Source organism: Tachypleus tridentatus, chromosome 2, assembly GCF_004210375.1.
Source record: "Tachypleus tridentatus isolate NWPU-2018 chromosome 2, ASM421037v1, whole genome shotgun sequence".
Classification (NCBI taxonomy): domain Eukaryota; kingdom Metazoa; phylum Arthropoda; class Merostomata; order Xiphosura; family Limulidae; genus Tachypleus; species Tachypleus tridentatus.
Genome location: NC_134826.1, coordinates 36,558,302 through 36,578,172, shown reverse-complemented (window position 1 = coordinate 36,578,172; position 19,871 = coordinate 36,558,302). Strand labels below are relative to the sequence as shown.

The 19,871-nt window shown below is 34.5% G+C and overlaps 1 protein-coding gene across 1 annotated transcript in view; it reads left to right on the top strand.

Annotated features, from left to right (window-relative positions):
• The first annotated feature begins 370 nt into the window (after nt 1-370).
• Nucleotides 371-19,871, top strand: part of LOC143240990 (pyrokinin-1 receptor-like) — a 60,074-nt gene continuing 40,573 nt past the window's right edge. The window contains exon 1 of the mRNA XM_076484381.1: nt 371-1,416. Within this exon, the coding sequence (XP_076340496.1) occupies nt 660-1,416 (757 nt within the window). The 5' untranslated portion in view covers nt 371-659. The remainder of the gene's footprint in view (nt 1,417-19,871) is intronic.

Here is a 19,871-nt window from a genome sequence, read left to right as displayed (position 1 = left end):
TGTAATATTTTGTCTATTTTAAGTATCATATACGTTTATCGTCTTGGTTACTCAGAGATACGAGAAATTAAATCCTTACCTCGTGTGGAATTTACTCACGTAGCCAAAGCTATGTTATCTCTCTTACTGCTTTTCAAATTAGCATTACACAGGTGTAAATTAAAAAATATGTTTTCTCTGTTAGCCAGGACGCTTACTTTAGTTTCCACTTCTGCAGCAGGACCCCTCAGATTTTAGATCATGAGAAAAGCTATGAACCAGAGAACAGAAAGCGTGATTGTATCGATTTTGGGCGACATTTATCCAACCAGGTTGCTGGAATAATGGAAACTTGTAGCATGCACGGCGCAGCTCACAGCGGGCAGCTTCAGTTCGCTGAGCTGCGTATTTTGGAGAGGTTGAGCGTCTCTAACGTGAAGCCAGCCACAGTTTGAGTCCTGGTGAATGAGTCTAGAATACGACAATCTAGCTCACTTACCACACCAAGCATATGGTTTTAACAATAAGTTGTTTGTTTTTTAAAAACTTAACCAAACGTTATTAACTTTCAGATTACTGACATCAGTTGTACGAAGAGTATTTTAGTTGAGTCTTATCTGATTTACCAGCTTTGTTTGTGCATTTTGAACGTTTTATCGAATCAAATTTAAGTGCTAATTATGGCTAATGAAGTAAATATTACAAAATATATACTGGAGCAGTTAGGCCCCAAACGCGCTGCTCTTTCTATGGTCATTCCTATGACTTCAATTTACTCGGTTATCTTACTCACCGGGGTCATAGGTAACATCTGCACGTGTGTGGTCATTGCTAGGAACAAGTACATGCATACTGCTACTAACTATTACCTTTTCAGTCTGGCAGTTTCTGACGTTTTACTATTGGTTTTGGGCCTACCGCAAGAGATTTACCTTCTTTGGCAGAGTTATCCATATATCTTTGGAGAAAGTTTTTGTATCATCAGAGGTTTGACATCAGAGACTTCAACCAACGCCTCCATCTTAACTATAACGGCTTTTACTGTGGAGCGATACCTGGCAATCTGCCGTCCTCTCCGAGCCTACCGAATGTCCCAGCTGTCTCGGGCCATTAAAATTATCGTTGGTATCTGGGTTGTCGCTGCGCTATGCTCCGTTCCTGTCGTCTTCCAGTTCGGTATAGTCTATCAACTGAAATATAACGACACGCTTATTTCTGAGTCTGCGGCGTGCGGTATGAAACGGATGTTACCCTACATCTTCGAAGTATCTACCTTCCTTTTCTTCTTCCTTCCCCTAACAGCTATCTCACTGCTATACGTTCTGATTGGACTCAAGCTGCGGCGCTCCACCATTGGTCGCGTGGAGTCATCTCCTGAACTTAGTAATACTCGAGGAAACCACCATTCTTCTAGACGGGCGGTGATAAAAATGCTTGGTAAGGAATAACTCATTTGTATGATTAACGATTGCAGAACTTAATAATTGTGTTATTTTTAGACAACAGCTCAGGATTAGCTTTTGAAAAAAAACAAAACAGATGAGATATTTTTCGAAACTATTTTTGATGTTTGCGAGTTTAAATATTTTTGTTTTTTTAATTTCGTGCAAAGTTACACGAGGGCTATCTGCGCTAGCCATCCCTAATTTAGCAGTGTAAGGCTAGAGGAATGGCAGCTAGTCATCACCACCCACCGCCAACTCTTGGGTTACTCTTTTACCAACGAATAGTGAGATTGACCGCCATATTATAACGCCCCCACAGCTGTAAGGTTGAGCATGTCTGGCGTACAGGGATTCGAACCTGCAACCTTCAGAAGACGAATCGAACGCCTTAACCCACCCGGCCATGCCGGGCCTCTTTAAACAAACAACCAACAACGTTAAAAATATATAAGCTGTCTGCATTCAACTAGTTACAGGTTTAATAGTGTATAGTCAACCAATTAATAAATAATTACTATTTTAATAGAAATGGATATCAGGTCAGTAACTGAAGAATTATGTATAGAATAGACATGTATATTCGATCAGTGAATACAAATTTAGTAATAAATTAGGAAGTATTGCTCTTTATAAATAGTAAATGTCTGAGTAGTAAATATATACGTATGTTTAGAATAACAAGATTTATTTGATTAGTGAATAAATCCTTATTTACACAATGATAATGTATGTGACATCGTGTGCCAATTAAAAGTTATAAAAAGTCTGTTTAAGGCTTAATTTTTTTTAAATTAAGCTCCCTAGTCTATTAGTTAGTTAGTTATCACCATTAGATTCCATCACCACCGCCAACTCTTGGGCTACCCTTTTACCAATTTGTCATTGCACAGATAAACAGAAACCAAGACTAATCGAGAATAAACATTACTAATATAATAGAAAGGTTAAGTTGTAAGTGAATAAATGCGTACTTGTAAAATAGAAATATATATATAGTGTTCCTTGAATTATCGAGAAAAATATATAGTTGATTAGTCAATAGGTACTAAATTTGGAATAGATGTATTTATTTTGCAGATTTTATGGTGAACCATAGAACCAGCTGCCTTCCTTCTAGTCTTACACTGCTAAATTAGGGACGGCTAGCGCAGATAGCCCTCGAGTAGCTTTGTGCGAAATTCAAAAACAAACAAACAATAGGGGTAGCTCCACCGAGAATATTTTACACATTCGTGGTAAATTATTATTTGATTTTCTTTTGTAACATGGCCTGGCATGGCCAAGCGCGTAAGGCGTGCGACACGTAATCTGAGAGTCGCGGGTTGGCGCCCGCGTCGCGCTAAACATGCTCGCCCTCCCAGCCGTGAGGGTGTATAATGTGACGGTCAATCCCACTATTCGTTGGTAAAAGAGTAGCCCAAGAGTTGGCGGTGGGTGGTGATGACTAGCTGCCTTCTTTCTAGTCTTACACTGCTAAATTAGGGACGGCTAGCACAGATAGCCCTTGAGTAGCTTTGTGCGAACTTCCAAAACAAACAATTTTGTAACGTATAACTACATAAAAGGTCACTTGATACCTAAGCTCTGTCCACCACGAGTCGTGGCTTTTATTGCTGTAAGTAAGTAAACTTATCTTTGACCTACTCGGAGTTACTTTATATTATATAAAATAAGTGACTGATTTAACGAGTAATTTCCTATCCTTGAATTAATGCTGCATTTATATAAAAGTACTCCATAGCTAAAAATTTGGAAGAGCAACAAAATAGTAAATGCTAGAATTGAAGCTTTAATTTAAACAAATAACTAAACTCTCACCTTATGTTTTATCTTGCCACTGTTTTTAACAGGAATACGATTAAAAAGTACGAGTTGTAGATCATACTGTGCACCAAGTTTGTTTTTGTTTTGTTTTGAATTTCGCGCAAAGCTACACGAGGGACGTCTGCGCTAGCCGTGTCTAATTTAGCAGTGGAAGACTAGAGGGAAGGCAGCTAGTCATCACCACTCACCGCCAACTCTTGGGCTACCCTTTTACCAATGAATAGTGGGATCGACCGTTACATAATAATACACCCACGGCTGAAAGGGCGAGCACGTTTGGTGCGATCGGGAAGTATGCACCTTCATCGTGAACTATGGAAAGAAGCAAATAGCATTTATCAAGTACTGTTTTTTTTTGTAAATGTTTCTAAAGAAATTCCCTTGAAATCCATTCGTCAATATGTGACATTATTAAATAATATGAATATGTAAATTATTTCAGATAGTTGCACCATATATTATTATTAGACTTACTGATTTTTTAAAGTATACTTTCTTTGCCACCGTTAGTTAATTTGTTTTAAATCCACTCTCTACAAAATTTATCTGTGTCTAAAATCGTTTTGTTTGTTTGTTTTTGAATTTCGCACAAAGCTCCACAAGAGTACCTGTGCTAGCCGTCCCTAACTTAGCAGTGTAAGACTAGAGGGAAGGCAGCTAGTCATCACCACCCACCGCCAACTCTTGGGCTACTCTTTTACCAACGAATAGTGGTATTGATCATCACATATAACGCCCCCACGGCTGAAAGGGCGAGCATGTTTGGCGCGACTGGGATGCGAACCCGCGACCATCAGATTACGAGTCCCACGCCTTAACACGCTTGGCCATGCCGGGCCGTCTAAAATCTATATGTTTTGTTGAAATTATCTTCATAATTTCCCGTTTTAATATTTAGTGCTGAACCTGGAGAACTAGTAGTAACAATAATGAATAATATGTCAATATTATTTTAGCATTACTTTTGGGTAATCAAGTTTTTGTAAACGCCAATAAATACAAATCAGAGAAATAAATACTTTATGTAAATCATTATACTATAGTATTATACTAAATATTATAGTTTAATAAGAAGACAATGTTGCAAAGAAAATGTTCGGTGAAACTTTTCAACTCAGTTTAAACATCGAAGGCTGAGGAAGTTTAAAAATCAACAGTCCAGGAATTTATTATAAAACTCGTGTTAACTGCGTACGTTTCTTCACTTATTTCTCTTAATTTGTCCGTGGCTGATTCAAAACCAGAAGCGTGAAAAAAACACCATTTCAGACCTGTCCTTTATCTTTCACAATTCACTGCACAAAAGACGTGATTTTAATTTCGCCATCGACAAGCCAAGAGGAATGTTTGGAAACTTCATCGTTAGTTAACGTGGTTTTTATAACTAATTTTAAGCCTTGTTTATTTCAAAGGTTGGTCTATTGACGTTTTTCACATAAAAAATGAAGTCATTATAAACAGTTTTAATGACTATAGATCAAAGAATTAAAAGAGTAAAGTTGAAATTTTGTGAAATGATCTAGTAAATTAAAAAGAAATTATAACTAAAATGGTTGTACCCAGGAAGTGATAAAGATTTTTTTTTTTATTTTGGAATTTCGCGCCAACCTACATTAGGGTTATATGCGGTAGCTCTCCCTAATTTAGCTACTCTTTTACCAACGAATAGTCACATTATAACGTCCATGCGGTAGCTCTCCCTAATTTAGCTACTCTTTTACCAACGAATAGTCACATTATAACGTCCGCACGGTTGAAAATGAGAGTATGTTTGGTGCGACCGGGATTCGAACCCACAACGCTCGGATTACGAGTCGAACGCCTTAACTCAGGTGACTATGTTGGGCCGTAAGTGATAAAGATAAAAATATCATGTTTGTGTGTAAACATTCTTACTAATATAAAGTAGGTACGAATTTATTTTTCGTGTCCCAATGCCTACCAAATAAATACGAGGGCTGTTCAAAAAATACGCGGACTGACGTCATAAAACAAAATGTACTTTATTTAGAAGTTCAGGTCTGGGACCCCTTCAAAGTACTCTCCTCCCCAACGCACACACTTATCCCAACGGTGTTTCCACTTGTTGAAACAGTCCTGGTACGCTTCTTTTGTAATGTCCTCCAGCTCCTTCGTCGCATTTGCCTTAATCTCGGGAATCGTCTCAAATCTTCTTCCTTTCAAGGGTCTTTTGAGTTTGAGGAACAAGAAAATATCTCAAGGAGAAGGACAGGTGAGTAGGGTGGGGTGGGGAAGAACAGTGATCGAGTGTTTGGCCAAATCTCACGAGTTCTGAGGCACAAATTTCGCAGCAACGCGGTGCATCTTCAATTTTTCGGTCAAAATCTCGTAACAAGATCCAACTGATATCCCACACTCTTCAGCAAGCTCCCTGATAGTCAGACGTCGATTTGCCCGCACCAGGGTGTTGATTTTGTCGACGTGTGGGTCGTCAGTTGACGTGGAAGGATGTCCAGGACGCTCATCATATTCAATGGACTGTCGACCATCCTTAAAACGTTCATGCCACTTGAAACATGCCGTACGCTTCATAGCAACATCATCGTAAGCCGTGTTAAGCATAGCAAAAGTTTCAGTCGCAGAGTTTCCAAGTTTAACACAAAATTTCACAGTGAGTCGTTGCTCCTTCAGGTCATTCATTCTGAAATCCGCCAAACGAAAAAATCGCACTTCCCTTAAAACCGCGTAGCTAATACACAAATGAAGATATCTGCAATCGGGAAATGGCGTCGTAATCAGCTGATCTGTGCGAACCTAGCGACACCAAGCGGATTCCCCTGGAATCAACTGGAGCCGCGCAATTCAAACAGTCCGCGTATTTTTTGAACAGCCCTCGTATCTAGATTATTACATGCAGTTATTGTATCAGATCCATCTGTCTTAAGTATTTACATTCTATTTTAATACTTACCGAACAATTATGTAGATTATTACTCGCATTTATTTTTCATTAGGCCCACCCACATTAACTATTTTCATTCTGTTGTGAAACTTTCCTGATGATTGTATACATTTTGACCAATAGTTATGTCATCCAATCTCAGATATTTCCACTCTATTTTAATATTTGCCGAGAAGCTATTTACAATATTAATAAAAGTTATTTCAGTAAACATTCACATCTTCCGCATTTTCATTTTATTATGTCCATCCATGTTTTAATACTTACTCAAAATCCAAGGTGGTCTTTACTGGTAAAGTCTATTTTTTTGCTTTTTCCATCTTTGTTACACCCTTTTCGCTTCAGTATACGCTTAGCAACTATTCAGTAACACTTGTTAACTGCATACAGTGACAACAGATTATCCAATGGAAACATCTGCAGCTACATACATGTGTAAGGCAGTAAAAATGGTGATGTGATAGAAACAGACAGTTTATCATAGGCAGAGGTCAAACATCTGCAGCTACATAAGAAAGTAGGAATAGTGATGTGACAGAAAAAAACATTTTATCATAGGCAATTAAAGATTATAGATATGAAGGTGCGTTTGTTTAGTACTCAAACCACGAAGTTTTGATTTTCAGATGCTATATATATTATTTTCAACTTATATCAAGGTGACACATAATGTTGTATATTTTAACTATGATTAAAATCAAGGGCTCTAAAAATGTTTGTTGTTTTCATATTATGACATTAGAATTCATATATCTGAGGAACTGTAATAAACCTTTAATTGGAATGTTAGAAGTAATGCAGAAATGCAAACAGATTGTAATGGAAGAAAAAGCATGGGAAGCTGAAACCCCAAACAGAAGTAGCAGAAGTTAAACACATTTGCTATCGTAAAAGAAATCAGCAAAAAATAGAAACTAAAAGAGACTGTATGATGAAAGATAAACCGCTGAGCAAAGAAATAAACGCCAAAAACACCATTAGAAATAATATCAGAAAAAGGATGAACTCAGTAGAGAAAGTCTTCTGAACGATTTGGATGAATCAGGTTGCTCTTAAATTAAGTTAATAAAATATCGAGAAATTTCAAGTTCGTATGTACTTATGAAGCTCCAAACCAAACAGTAGAATAAAAAGTTGCAGAAAAAGTCACAAATGTGATATAGGTGTGAGCTGCCTGGCAAGGAGATTGAATTTTGTCAAAGGTGGTGTTCGTTTGTTTGTTTAGAATTTCGCGCAAAGCTACACGAAGGCTATCTGCGCTAGCCGTCCCTAATTTAACAGTTCAAGACTACAGGGAAGGCTCCTAGTCATCACCACTCACCGCCAAGTCTTGGGCTTCTCTTTTACCAACGAATAGTGGAATTGACCGTCACATTATAACGCCCCCACGACTCAAAGGGCGAGCATGTTTGGTGTGACGGGGATTCGAACTGCGACCATCAGATTACGAGTCGAGTGCCTTAACCACCTGGCCATGCAAAGATGGTGACTATTGCAAAATGCAATGAAAATCATGTAGCCAACGATTTTTCAGATAATTAACTTCCTATTGTACGCTCATAAAGCTCGGCAGGTTATACGAATATAACGATTGCAGTGAGTGAGAGAAAATTAACAGATGAACAGTTTTGGCTTAGAGCTGGTAATAGTACTTTGAATGCAATTTTAGCACAGAAAAGTATCATTCGCAAAAGAGAAGTAAAAGCCCATGGAGCTGTGGCTGACGTTTATCTGTTATTCCAAGGTTTTAATGTAAGCCACTAAAAGATGTTAAGAATATTAGAGAAATAAACATGACAAACAATTTAATGTTGTTTTTGTACATATTTGCGAAAGATAAAATTAGAGTTGACGAGGAATGCAGCAACCAGTTTATTCTTTAGGTCCAGTGTGTCTGATCATCACTGTCATTAAATAGGGCTGGGAATGACATCATGAGGAATATCTGTCGTTGTTAATCTGGATAATGGAAAAGATGTCAGCACTGGAGAAAACTGATACAATACTTTTGATATGCTAATGGTACTGTATTTCTGGCTCAAAACAGAAAGTGTCCAGACGAAATCGCTGATTTACGAGAGAACAGAATCTGAAGTTTGAGTTGAAAAGTCACCTAGAGAAAGGAGCAAGTTAAGAAGATGAATGTCCATGAGGACTTACCTTTAGAGGGATATGTACGCTAAAGTTGAGGGTGTTTCTTATATTTTGATACACTAGTTGAGATAATGCTTCATACACGACAAAGAAATTTAAGAAAGTTACTATGGTAAGAAATGTGACGGTGGTTTATTTGGCAAATATATTGAAAGTGCAAGACAGTAGCTGGGAGTTAAAGGTTAAGGTAATTATAGGTTGTTAGGGCTGTAAAACTTGTCGAGGAAGGAGAACAACTTCCAACTGAGGGAGGCACTTCAAGTGAGTTGGATAGACAGATATGAAAACAAATGAATGAGCGAGAGAGACAGAGATGATGTAGATCTTGGATGAGAAAGGTTTGTTAACTAAGAAGAAGAAATGTACCTAGCTAACTGTTAGAGATAAGAAGTAAACTTTGTGTAAATCACAATAAGCACTAAGAACAAAAAAAGAAGAAAAATATGAGCAGATTAAATCAAGAAAGTAACAACAATAGAACGAAGAGATGTGCAAAGATAGTGATAATTTTTTAACAATATACCGGAAGGTCTTTAGGTTGGTTTGTCTTATTTCCTTTCATAACTGAGCAAAAGTCTAAAAGTTATTTTTATCACCTACGTTACCTAATACTGTTGTTTTCTTTCCAAATGTACAAATCTCATCTTCATTGCTAGTTAATTGTTTAATAAACGATCAAACAACGACTTCAACCAGAGAAGAGAATAAATAAAATGTTTCCATTTGTTAGTCAGTTAATGTGTTTATAAATTTCACCCAAAGATACTCATACAATAGCTATTTGCGCACAGTCATCTTTAATTTTGAACTAATAAACTAGAAGAAAGGTAGCAGGTCAACGTTACCTTCCACCTATTCTTTAACCACTCTTGTCTGACCTAATAGTGAGATTTGACCTTCACTTTTATATTGTATCCACAGCTTCTGAGACAAAAGCTTTTTTTCTTAGCAACTGGAGTCATCTTCAAAGTCCGTTGTTTCCATTCGATATTATGATCAATTTATTAGGAAATCACATAAATACAGGCCTGAACAACTTACTGTTTCTTTTATAGCTTGGAGAAGATGTGATATTGGCTTGGAAAAACGAATAATTCTAATATTTATTCTCATTTTTTTGAAAAGCTACGAAATTTCAAAGCGTTATAAAAGTGACTATAAGGAAGACGTCAACTTACATCGCTGAACTTATTTTAACATGAGAGAAAGTATCACTTTTTGAATCTATTATTGAGCCAGAAACAAATGATGGACAGTGTAGAGAAAATAACTTACTGAGAGCTTAAGAGCCTTTTGTTGCAAGCCAAGGTCCTCAGAGGATTTCACTTTCCTAGTCGCTAGTAGACTTTCTTGAACATGAAGAAACCTTAAATAAATAGAAGATTACGTCTTAGTCACTAAAATATCTTATTTTAACGGCATGCTTCGTTTTTGTTCACCAAGAAAATGAAGCCTCATGTACCAACAGATTTCTTGGCTAAACGAACAAACAAGAATAATGCTAAAGGAAGATAACTTGATGTTTAGCAATAGTTTACCTCAAAAATATCGGTTTTCATTAATTTAGAGAACTTAACTTGATCAAAGATTTCGTCTTTCTACAGCCTAGTTAAAGTGAAAAATTACATCTCAGTTACTTTGTGAGCCTGTTACAGAAAGTTATAAGCCTATTAAAATGTGTTATTTTAATTGAAATTAGTAACTGGAGTATCAAGATAAACACTTGAGAAAACCGAATATTATCAGATCTTCTCTATAACATCATATTACTAGTATCACTGAAGATAATATTAAATTATATTGTTTAATTAATACGATTATCGAGAACATATAACCAAGCTAAATATTATCAATACTATACTTTAATTTGTGGCATTGTGTATTTATTCAGTATTTGTACTTTAAATTAGCTGTCTCTATCTCTATTTGGATACCCTCCCCTAAGATAAGAATAGTTTCGTAATGAAAGAAAGGCATTAAAATGTGTTTCAGAGACAAAACTCTCATTTCTACACACATACTTTGATATTAACATCTTTGTACAGGTGTTGTTGCACAAAGCAACATAATTCGCTGTCTGCGTACAATATTCAGCGCTAGGAACTGAGCCCCGTATTTTAGTTTTGTAAGTCAAAAACTCACTGATTTGTTTGTTTTCTTACAGTAAAGCCAAATTGGGCTATCTGCTGAGCCCAGCGAGGGGAATCGAACCCTGATTTTAGCGTTGTAAATTCGGAGACGTACCGCTGTACCAGCGGGAGCCAAACTTACTGACAGAACATTTTTTTGTAAAACAGTCGTTAATTCAAACTACTTAGTACTCTATACACCAGATACATCGATCATAACAAAACAAATTTCTATTAAATACTGTCGTTCCAGAGAGTAAAAAACAATAATAAGGCTATGGGCAATCGCACATTTATCACGATTAGTTCTTATCGGTAGCTTTCGAGCTTCAGTTTTCTTATGTTATTGCGTTAACAACAATGCAACCATTAATCCTTGCGTTTCTTAAAATTCTTTTGTCAATGACGTCGAAATAAATATCGCCTTTCATTGATGTTTTCTTTAACTTGTTAACAAGCAAGTACGACTTTTAACTCTCGTAACGAAAAACTAGTATACTCATATTTGTTTCCAAAATTTAATTCGTAGGTGGTTTGAAAAATAACACAGCTTTCTTAGTGGGAGTAACAATGAATTTTGATTTGTTCATTATCTTTTTATAATAAGTTTTTACCGCGAAGCAACAAGTGATCCGGAAAGATTGCAGTGTAGCTGTTTCATCGCAACTGACAATGCTGTAATACAGCAAAGATTGCTGTTTTAATAAGTCAAACTATGTGATGGGTGTGTGCATAATGTATAAGGTACCCTAGTTCTGCACAGTATAATCTCAATAAAGGAAATTAATCTGTGCTGGCATTTTCAATGAACCTTTTCAACTTTATCGGTATGGCATTATAATGCGTAGAGTTAATAAGGCTTTATAACAACGCAAATTTAAGATCTGTGGCGTGGTCGACTTTATCAGCACATATATATATATATATATTTTTTTTTGCTTGAGGCAGGTTTCTGCCATTTGACAACTCAATGTTGCCAAACTTAGACTTATGATTGAAAGGTTATAAGTATCAATAAATACAGGTATACATAATAACCATTTTCGAAAAGTGTGTGTTTTCTTATTGCAAAGCCACATCGGGCTATCTGTTGTGCCCACCAAGGAGAATCGAACCTCTGAATTTAGCGTTGTAAATCCGAAGACTTAGCGTTGTTCCGGCGGAGGACTTTTCGAAGAAGGACACTCATGTCATGAAATCGTTAAACGATGTTGCGTTTCTATGTTTTAAATCTGGTGGTTAGATAAACATGGGCTATCTGAACTAGCCGTTCCTACTTTTAGCGGTGTTAGACTAGTGGGAAAGCAGCTAGTCATCACCATCCACTGCTAACTCTTGGGCTACTCTTTTAACAATTAATAAGGGGATTGACCGTACATTATAACGACTGAAAAGGCTAGCATATCTGGTGAGACTGGGATTCGAACCCGCGATCCTCAGATTGCGAGACGAGTGCCTTAACCACCTGGTCATGCCAAGCCATGATGTAAAGTAATAAAACATTTCAAAGAAAGGCGCCTCAGTGTTTACAGTAAAACAACAACAACAAAAAACTCACAAAGTAGACGTTTGGACATCAACAGGCTACAAAATCACACTACAAGCCAATACAGAGCAATCCCTCATACACAACGTGATGACAGTGATTACGAAAGAGAATCGTATGACCCAAAATTCTATTGCAGTTAAACTGATCATATTTTACTTTGAGAATTTCAAGTTACCAAAAGCTCACAAGTCGAAAGTTCTCAAACGTCTACTAACACATTAAAATCAACCGAAACTCACACATTAAAATCAGCCGGTGTTTTCATGATAAAGAGATTGGAATTACAGTAATTCCATTCATTTAAATATTAGTCAGTTTGGTTAATGTAGTTAAAATGGAATTTTTTGCTACTGATCTGCCTCAGCGTGCTCTGGGCCCGGCATGGCCAAGTGTGTTAAGGCGTTCGACTCGTAATCCGAGGATCGCGGGTTCAAATCCCAATTGCACCAAACATGATCGCCTTTTCAGCCGTGGGGCGTTATAATGTGAAGGTTAATCCACTATTCGTTGGTAAAAGAGTAGCCCAAGAGTTGGTGAGTGGTGATGCCTAGCTGCCTTCCCTCTAGTCTTACACTGCTAAATTAGGGACGGCTAGCACAGATAGCCCTCGAGTAGCTTTGCGCGAAATTCAAAACAAAAACAAACAAACAGCGTGCTCTTGAAAGTCGACACGTGTAGGTTTCTCGAGGTGTGTGAACAAAGACTGGCCACTCCATCGTATTCAGTATCTTGTTACAGCAGACGCAGTATAACAATAGCCATCATATTAAGATAAAGGAAAAAAATGTATCGACGAACAAAACAGGACTTGAAATATAGTTTATTTTAAAATGTAATTAATCCTCAGTATATTTACCCTACATAAAAAAAAGCCAGTGTGTGTCACGTCACGCTTAATTTCTGGAAATAGTAAGAGTTATAAAAATCAAAATACATTATTCTAGAACATAATTCGATTAATGTCTGCTTATTACGATTTTACTGAGGGAGTAGTGAAACCTTATAAATGTAGTGAATGTTAATATAATAAGTCTAAAGTAAAGATACAGTATGGATTACCTAGCTTACGCATGAAATATAACATGAAAGTAAAAATATTGATTTAACTTTAAACTTAAATCATTTTTAATTAAGCTACTTTCTGTTACATCATAAATGTTTTAAATAAAAAACAAACCACTTTAATCAAAGGATACTCTAAATTAAAACATCAACAAATGTATTTTCACTTGTGTTGACTATACGTTTCATTGTATGCTCTCACTACACAGACTAATAACAATATTAAGTTATATCTTTGTTTCCAAGCATCAAAACATGAAAGCCATTATTGGAGTGTAGTATTACCAAAAGATACTAGTTTTATTAGAAGTTATTGACATAAGTGATGTTTTTTCCGATACTTATTCTATGAATACATCACAACTTCATTTCACGAATGATCTTAATTTTGATTGTTATTGTAACGGGTTCAATAATTTATATATATTTTAATATGTATGTTTGTTTCAGTTTAATATATATTTAGAAACAAGTGTAACTTACATTGTAAAATGTATATTGCAAAAGTCCCGCCTATTCTCTAAATTTGTAGAAGATTCTCGAGAGTAAGAATCAATAATATATGTTTTATGAGAACTTTAGGATATCTTCGAATATTATTGAGCTTTTGAGAACATCACATTAAAATTTTATAATTCGGCACGTCAAGAGATAGAATAATATTGTTGGTCAATTAAATCAGTATACTACAAACCTAGGAAGCTATAATTGTGATAAATGCTTATTAATCGGAAAACTACAGATATTTAACCAGGCTTATTTATAGATTTCGAACATTACAAACAGCTTAACTTTACTGAATTAACTTCGGACGTTAGTATTTCTATGAGGACATTAGGTGAGAAATGTACGTGTGCTTCAAGCTAGCGAGCCAAGAGAAGTGTGCAGGTGCATCAACGTAATAAATTGTAACTTGTCCAAGATAAATTATAATATGTAAGAGCTCACAAAGAAATTTGTCTTTTTGATAGTCAAGATCGATTTCGCAAAATTTATATTTCAGTTAGTTGAAATATGAGGTTAAGATATATTATATGGTGGTAGTAATTTTATGACCCATTTTAAATTTTGTCATTAAAAATGAAACATAATATTAAGGCCTGTTTTATTCTACATGTTTTTGAAGTAGACACAAAATAACACGCTAGTTTATGAAATTTATGATTGTGCCTTATGTATCCCATAATCATTTATCATCCTGAAGAATATACTTATGGCAGCTCTGAGTAAAACAGTACAAACCTGTACACAATAAGATATAAGGAAAAACTCCTAAAAATCTACTAAGCATTTTTATAAATAAAAAAGGTCATATAAAAAGCACCCACGTATAAGAGAAATACAGGGGGGTTTATGTTTCTTTCAGCTTTTTATAATTCTCAATATTGCTTTTTTCAAAAGTTAGTGTATCAGATGTATGTTTAACACTGCACGAGAGTACAGCCTACTCTATATTAATATGGCTGACAGAATAATACTGACGTCATTACTCAGGTTCACATACGTGTACGTTGTGATGAAAACAATGGTTGAAAGTAACAAGTGGAACGAAAATCGCGTGTTTTAAGTAGATTGTTTTAGTTTTAAAAATTCATTACTTCAATGATTAAATTATACTTTAATTGAGAGGAACAGGTAAAATAAAATGGTGATAAAGATCGCATGTCAATACTTTAGTTATTATACAATATTTAACACCAACATGAGTCATAAGTGGTAAATAATGTTTTTAGTATGATGATCTATAGCACAAGTAGCTTCTTGTGGCGATCCATGAAAATAATTACGATACTCTTAATTTAACGCAAGCATTGCGCACACAGAAACCAGTCGCTTAGTCATTGTTATAGTATATTCAAACTGACTTCAATTTATATAAAATATATTTGTCACATAATTTCATATAATAACATACTATGATAAGAAACAAGAATTATCCCTTCTCATCCTTTCTTTTTAGCCCTGTTTAACTATTAGTTTCGCTTGCATCGTTTTAGGTGAGTGCTTTCGAACCTATATCTTAAAAATTTTCGAGAAAATATGAGAATACAGTTTTCAATCGTTCGTGTCTTTTCAGTAGGTAAAGTTCTGTTTTTAGAAACAATACGACTTACAGATAACTTTTTGATACCAAATGAATGCCAACCAAATTCATAGGTACTGTATATTTCATGGAAATCGTTTCTACAGGTTTTGTTCCGTAAAAGCCATGATAAAGCTGTAATTGGTTTAATTACATAAATTAATTGTTTTTGTACATGTATACTACAACTCTTTTATGTCCTGTTATTCTTAATACATAGTAAGCGAAGTGATATCAAAAATGAAACTTCTTCCTTAGTCTTATAGCAAAAATGTCAGGTTTAATAAATTATTTAGTGTACCGTTTGCCAAAAAACGATATAACTAACATAGTAAAATACTACATTTGTTTCTCAAACATTTTCTTATTATAAGAGGAATGAATTGCCTCATACCGAAAAAGGTTTTGGTGTTTAACTTTTTTAACTGCTGTTTGAAAATTCGTCACAAATACAAAATAAGGAAAACATACTCACCAGTGTGTAATGGTTGTGTACTAAACACATAGTTTGTGTTTAGTACGCAAAAACACATAACTATAAGTTAAATCAAACGTTTAGTTCGAAGCATGAGGATTAACTGTATTTTATTGTTAACACCATGTGCACTCTAGATAACTGACGACAAGGAATAATAAGTTGATACGTCTAAAGGGATTTTTTTTCTGGATTATTTTGTGCGTGTTTAAAGCAGTCACCTACCTTCAGGCTGGAGAAACAGTGTTACACTATCTCTACTCTCTGATGAAGCGTCTGCTCAAAACGTCGCTAAAAATGAACCAGAAAAAGTTGAAGCTCTTTTCATCATAAAAAAAAACAGTCGAAACGAATATTAAATTATAATAAAACGTAGTTCATTCCTAAGGTCTTTATACCGTAAAGTCAAACTAATAAATTTTGAAACGTTGACAATTCTCATAATAATACCTAAGCTAAAATCTAAGAACTCCTAGTTGACTAATTTTAATTTTGGAGTACAGTTTCTTACATCTAAAAAATGAAATCAGAATTTGGTTCGACTCAATGTTATAAAAGTCTAAAAAAGTTAAAACTTATACAATTTTTATTGTGGTTTACCAAGATTAGATAACAGAAAAATAGATATGTAAGGATTGTTATAAATATATAATGGTTGTTATACTTATATAATGATTGTTATAGATATATAATGGTTGTTATACTTATATAATGATTGTTATAGATGTATAATGATTACTATTAATGTAAAATGATTTTTACAGATATGTAATGACTGTTATAGATATGTAATGTTTGTTGTAGATATATAATGATTGTTATAGATATCTAAGGACTGCTATAGATATGTAATCATTGTTATAGCTATATAATGATTGTTATAGATATGTAATGATTATTATAGATATATACTCACTGTTATTTATGTATAATTAATTTTATAGATATGTAATGACTGGTATAGATGTGCAATGAATGTTATAGATAAATAATGATTGTTATAAATATATAAGGACTGTTATAGATATGAAATGGTTCTTATAGCTTTGGTCCAGCATGGCCACGGTAAGTTAAGGTGTGCGACTCGTAATCTGAGGGTCGCGGGATCGCATTCCCGTCACACTAAACATGCTCGACTTTTCGGCCGTGAGGGCGTTATAATGTACGTTCAATCCCACTATTCGTTGGTAAAAGTGTAGCCCAAGAGTTGGCGGTGGGTGGTGATGACTAGCTGCCTTCCCTCTAGTCTTACACTACTAAATTATGGACAGTTAGCGCAGATAGCCCTCGAGTAGCTTTGCGCGAAATTCAGAAACGGACAAAAGAGTTATAGCTATATAATGATTGTTATTTATATATGCAATGATTGCTAGAGCAATATGATGACTGTTATAGATATATAATGAGAGGTATGGATATCTAATGACTATTACAGATATGTAATGACTGTTATAGATATGTAATAACTATTATGGATATGTAATGATTGTTATAGATATTTAATGCTTGCTATACATGTATAATTACTGTTATAGATATATAATGAATGGTATAGATGTGTAATGATTGTTATAGATATGTAATGATTTTTGTAGCTATATAATGATTGTTATAGATATTTAATGACTGTTAGATGTTTGTAATGACTGTTATAGATACGTAATGATTGTTATAACTATATAATACTGTTATTGATATATAATGATCACTATAAATATATAATGATTTTTAAACATATATAATGATTGTTATAGACATATCATGACTGATATATATTTCTAATTACGTTTATAAATATATGTAATGACTGTTATAAATATGTAATCGTTGTTATAGCTACATAACGATTGTTATATATATGTAATGACTGTTACAGTTATGTAATGGTTGTTATTGATATATAATGATTTATAAAGGTATATAATGGTTGCTATAAATATATAATTACTGTTATACATATTTAATGATTGTTATAACTATATAATGATTGTTTTAGGTATATAATGGTTGTTATAGGTATATAATTTATGGTATAGATGTGTAATAATTGTTATAGATATTTAATGACTGTTATAGATATGTAATGGTTGTTATAGATATGTAATGACTGCTATAGATATGTAATGGTTGTAATAGATATATAATAAATGTTATAGATATAAAATGATTGTTAAAGATATCTAGTGACTGTTATAGGTATTTACTGATTGATATACCTATATAATGATTGTTATAGGTGTATAATGATTGATAAATATATATAATGGTTGCTATAGATATATAACAATTGTTATAGATATACAAGACAGGTATAGATGTGTAATGAATCTTATAGATATGTAACGATTGTTATAGATATCTAATGAATGTTATAGATATTTAATGGTTGTTACAGAAATATTATTACTGTTATAGATACATAATGGTTGTTACAGTTATATAATAATTGTTATAAATATGTAATAGTTGTTATAGATATATAATGATTTTTGTAGCTATATAATGATTGTTATAGATATTTAATGACTGTTATAGATATGTAATGACTGTTATAGGTATGTAATGATTATTAGAAATACGTTATGGATTGTTATGAATATGTTTTAATGTTACAGCTATATAATGATTGTTATAGATATATAGTGATTGCTATAATTTTGTATTATTTTTGGAGATATGAAATGACTGTTATAGATATGTAACGATTGTTATAGATATCTAATAATGGTTATATATATGTAATGATTGTTTTGGATGTGTAATGACTGTTATACATATGTAATAATTGTTATAGATATGTTTTCCTTATTTCTTGGTTGCTGTAGATAGATAATGATTGTTGGAGATATATAATGACTGTTTTAGATAAATATTTATTGTTATATACACTGCTGGCCAAAATCTTAAGGTCAATGAATATAAAGAAAAAATATGCATTTTGCGTTGTTAGACTTAATCACTTATTTGAATAAAGCTTCGAGAAATGAAAATAAGTAAATGAAATATAAAAATAAAAAACGTTTTTAGCATTTAATAGGAAAAATGTAAACATAATGAGATTAACCAAAATATTAACCTGGTCAAAAGTTTAAGACCATACCAAAAAGAAATTCTAAATAGGGTAGGAAATGCCCCGTAAGAGATCTCAGTAGTGAGTTGCATGGCTGTCATCGCGAATAACTGCAAACATTCGATTTGGAATGTTTGATATAAGCGTTTGCAGAAGGCTGGCTGGAATATTATTGCAAGTGGTGAAAATGGCCTCACGAAGATGATGCAATGTTTGGAATTGACAGCCATTTTTATAAACTTCCCTTGCCATCCACCCCCAAACATTTTCAATGGGGTTCAGTTCAGGCGAACACGCTGGATGGTCCAAAAAAATTACGTAATTCGCCATGGAAAAGTCCTTTGTCCTGCGGGCATTGTGTATTGCAGCGTTGTTCTGCTGAAAGATCCAGTCATTTCCACACAAATGAGAGCCTTCAGTCAGTAAGGATGCTCACTCTAACATACCAATGTAGCCAGCTGCTGTTCGACGCCCCTGTATAACCTGAAGCTCCATTGTTCCATGTAAGGAGAAAGCACTTCAGTTCATGATGGAACCTTCTCCACTCTGTCGTGTAGAAAATGTCTCCGATGGAATATCCTTATCGTGCCATTAACGTTAGAAGCCATCTGAACCATCCAGGTTAATTTTTTCTCATCAGAGAACAAATCATTCTTCCACTTTTCTATGTCCCATGTTTGGTGCTTCTCAGCAAAGTTTAACCGAGCTGTTTCGTGGTGTGAAAGGAGGCGTGACCTTTGAAGACGTTTACGGTTTTTAAAGTCTTTCTCTTGCAGGTGCCGTCTTATTGTTCTTGAGCTTCATTCTACGTCCGTAAGGGTCTTAATCTAGTTGTACGATTAGCTGGTGTCTTGCTGGACAACCCGTCGAATTCTCCGGCTCAATTTTATTGGGCCGACCACTTGAAATTCTCGTTTCGTATCCCTCAAGGTCTTTTAAGAAATTTGCAACAGCAGTTTTACTGCGCCCAGTCTTACCAGTGATGGCACGTTAAGAGAGACCTTGCTTTTGCAGCTCGACAATTGTGCCATGTTCAAACTCTGTCAACTTTTTAGCCTTTGCCATGTTTTTACCCAATGTAACACAGGAAATGTCAGTGGACGATGTTGACAACACTAATGCTTCAACATAAATGACTAAATTTCGTTACGTGTTTACCGATTCTTAAACTTTGACCA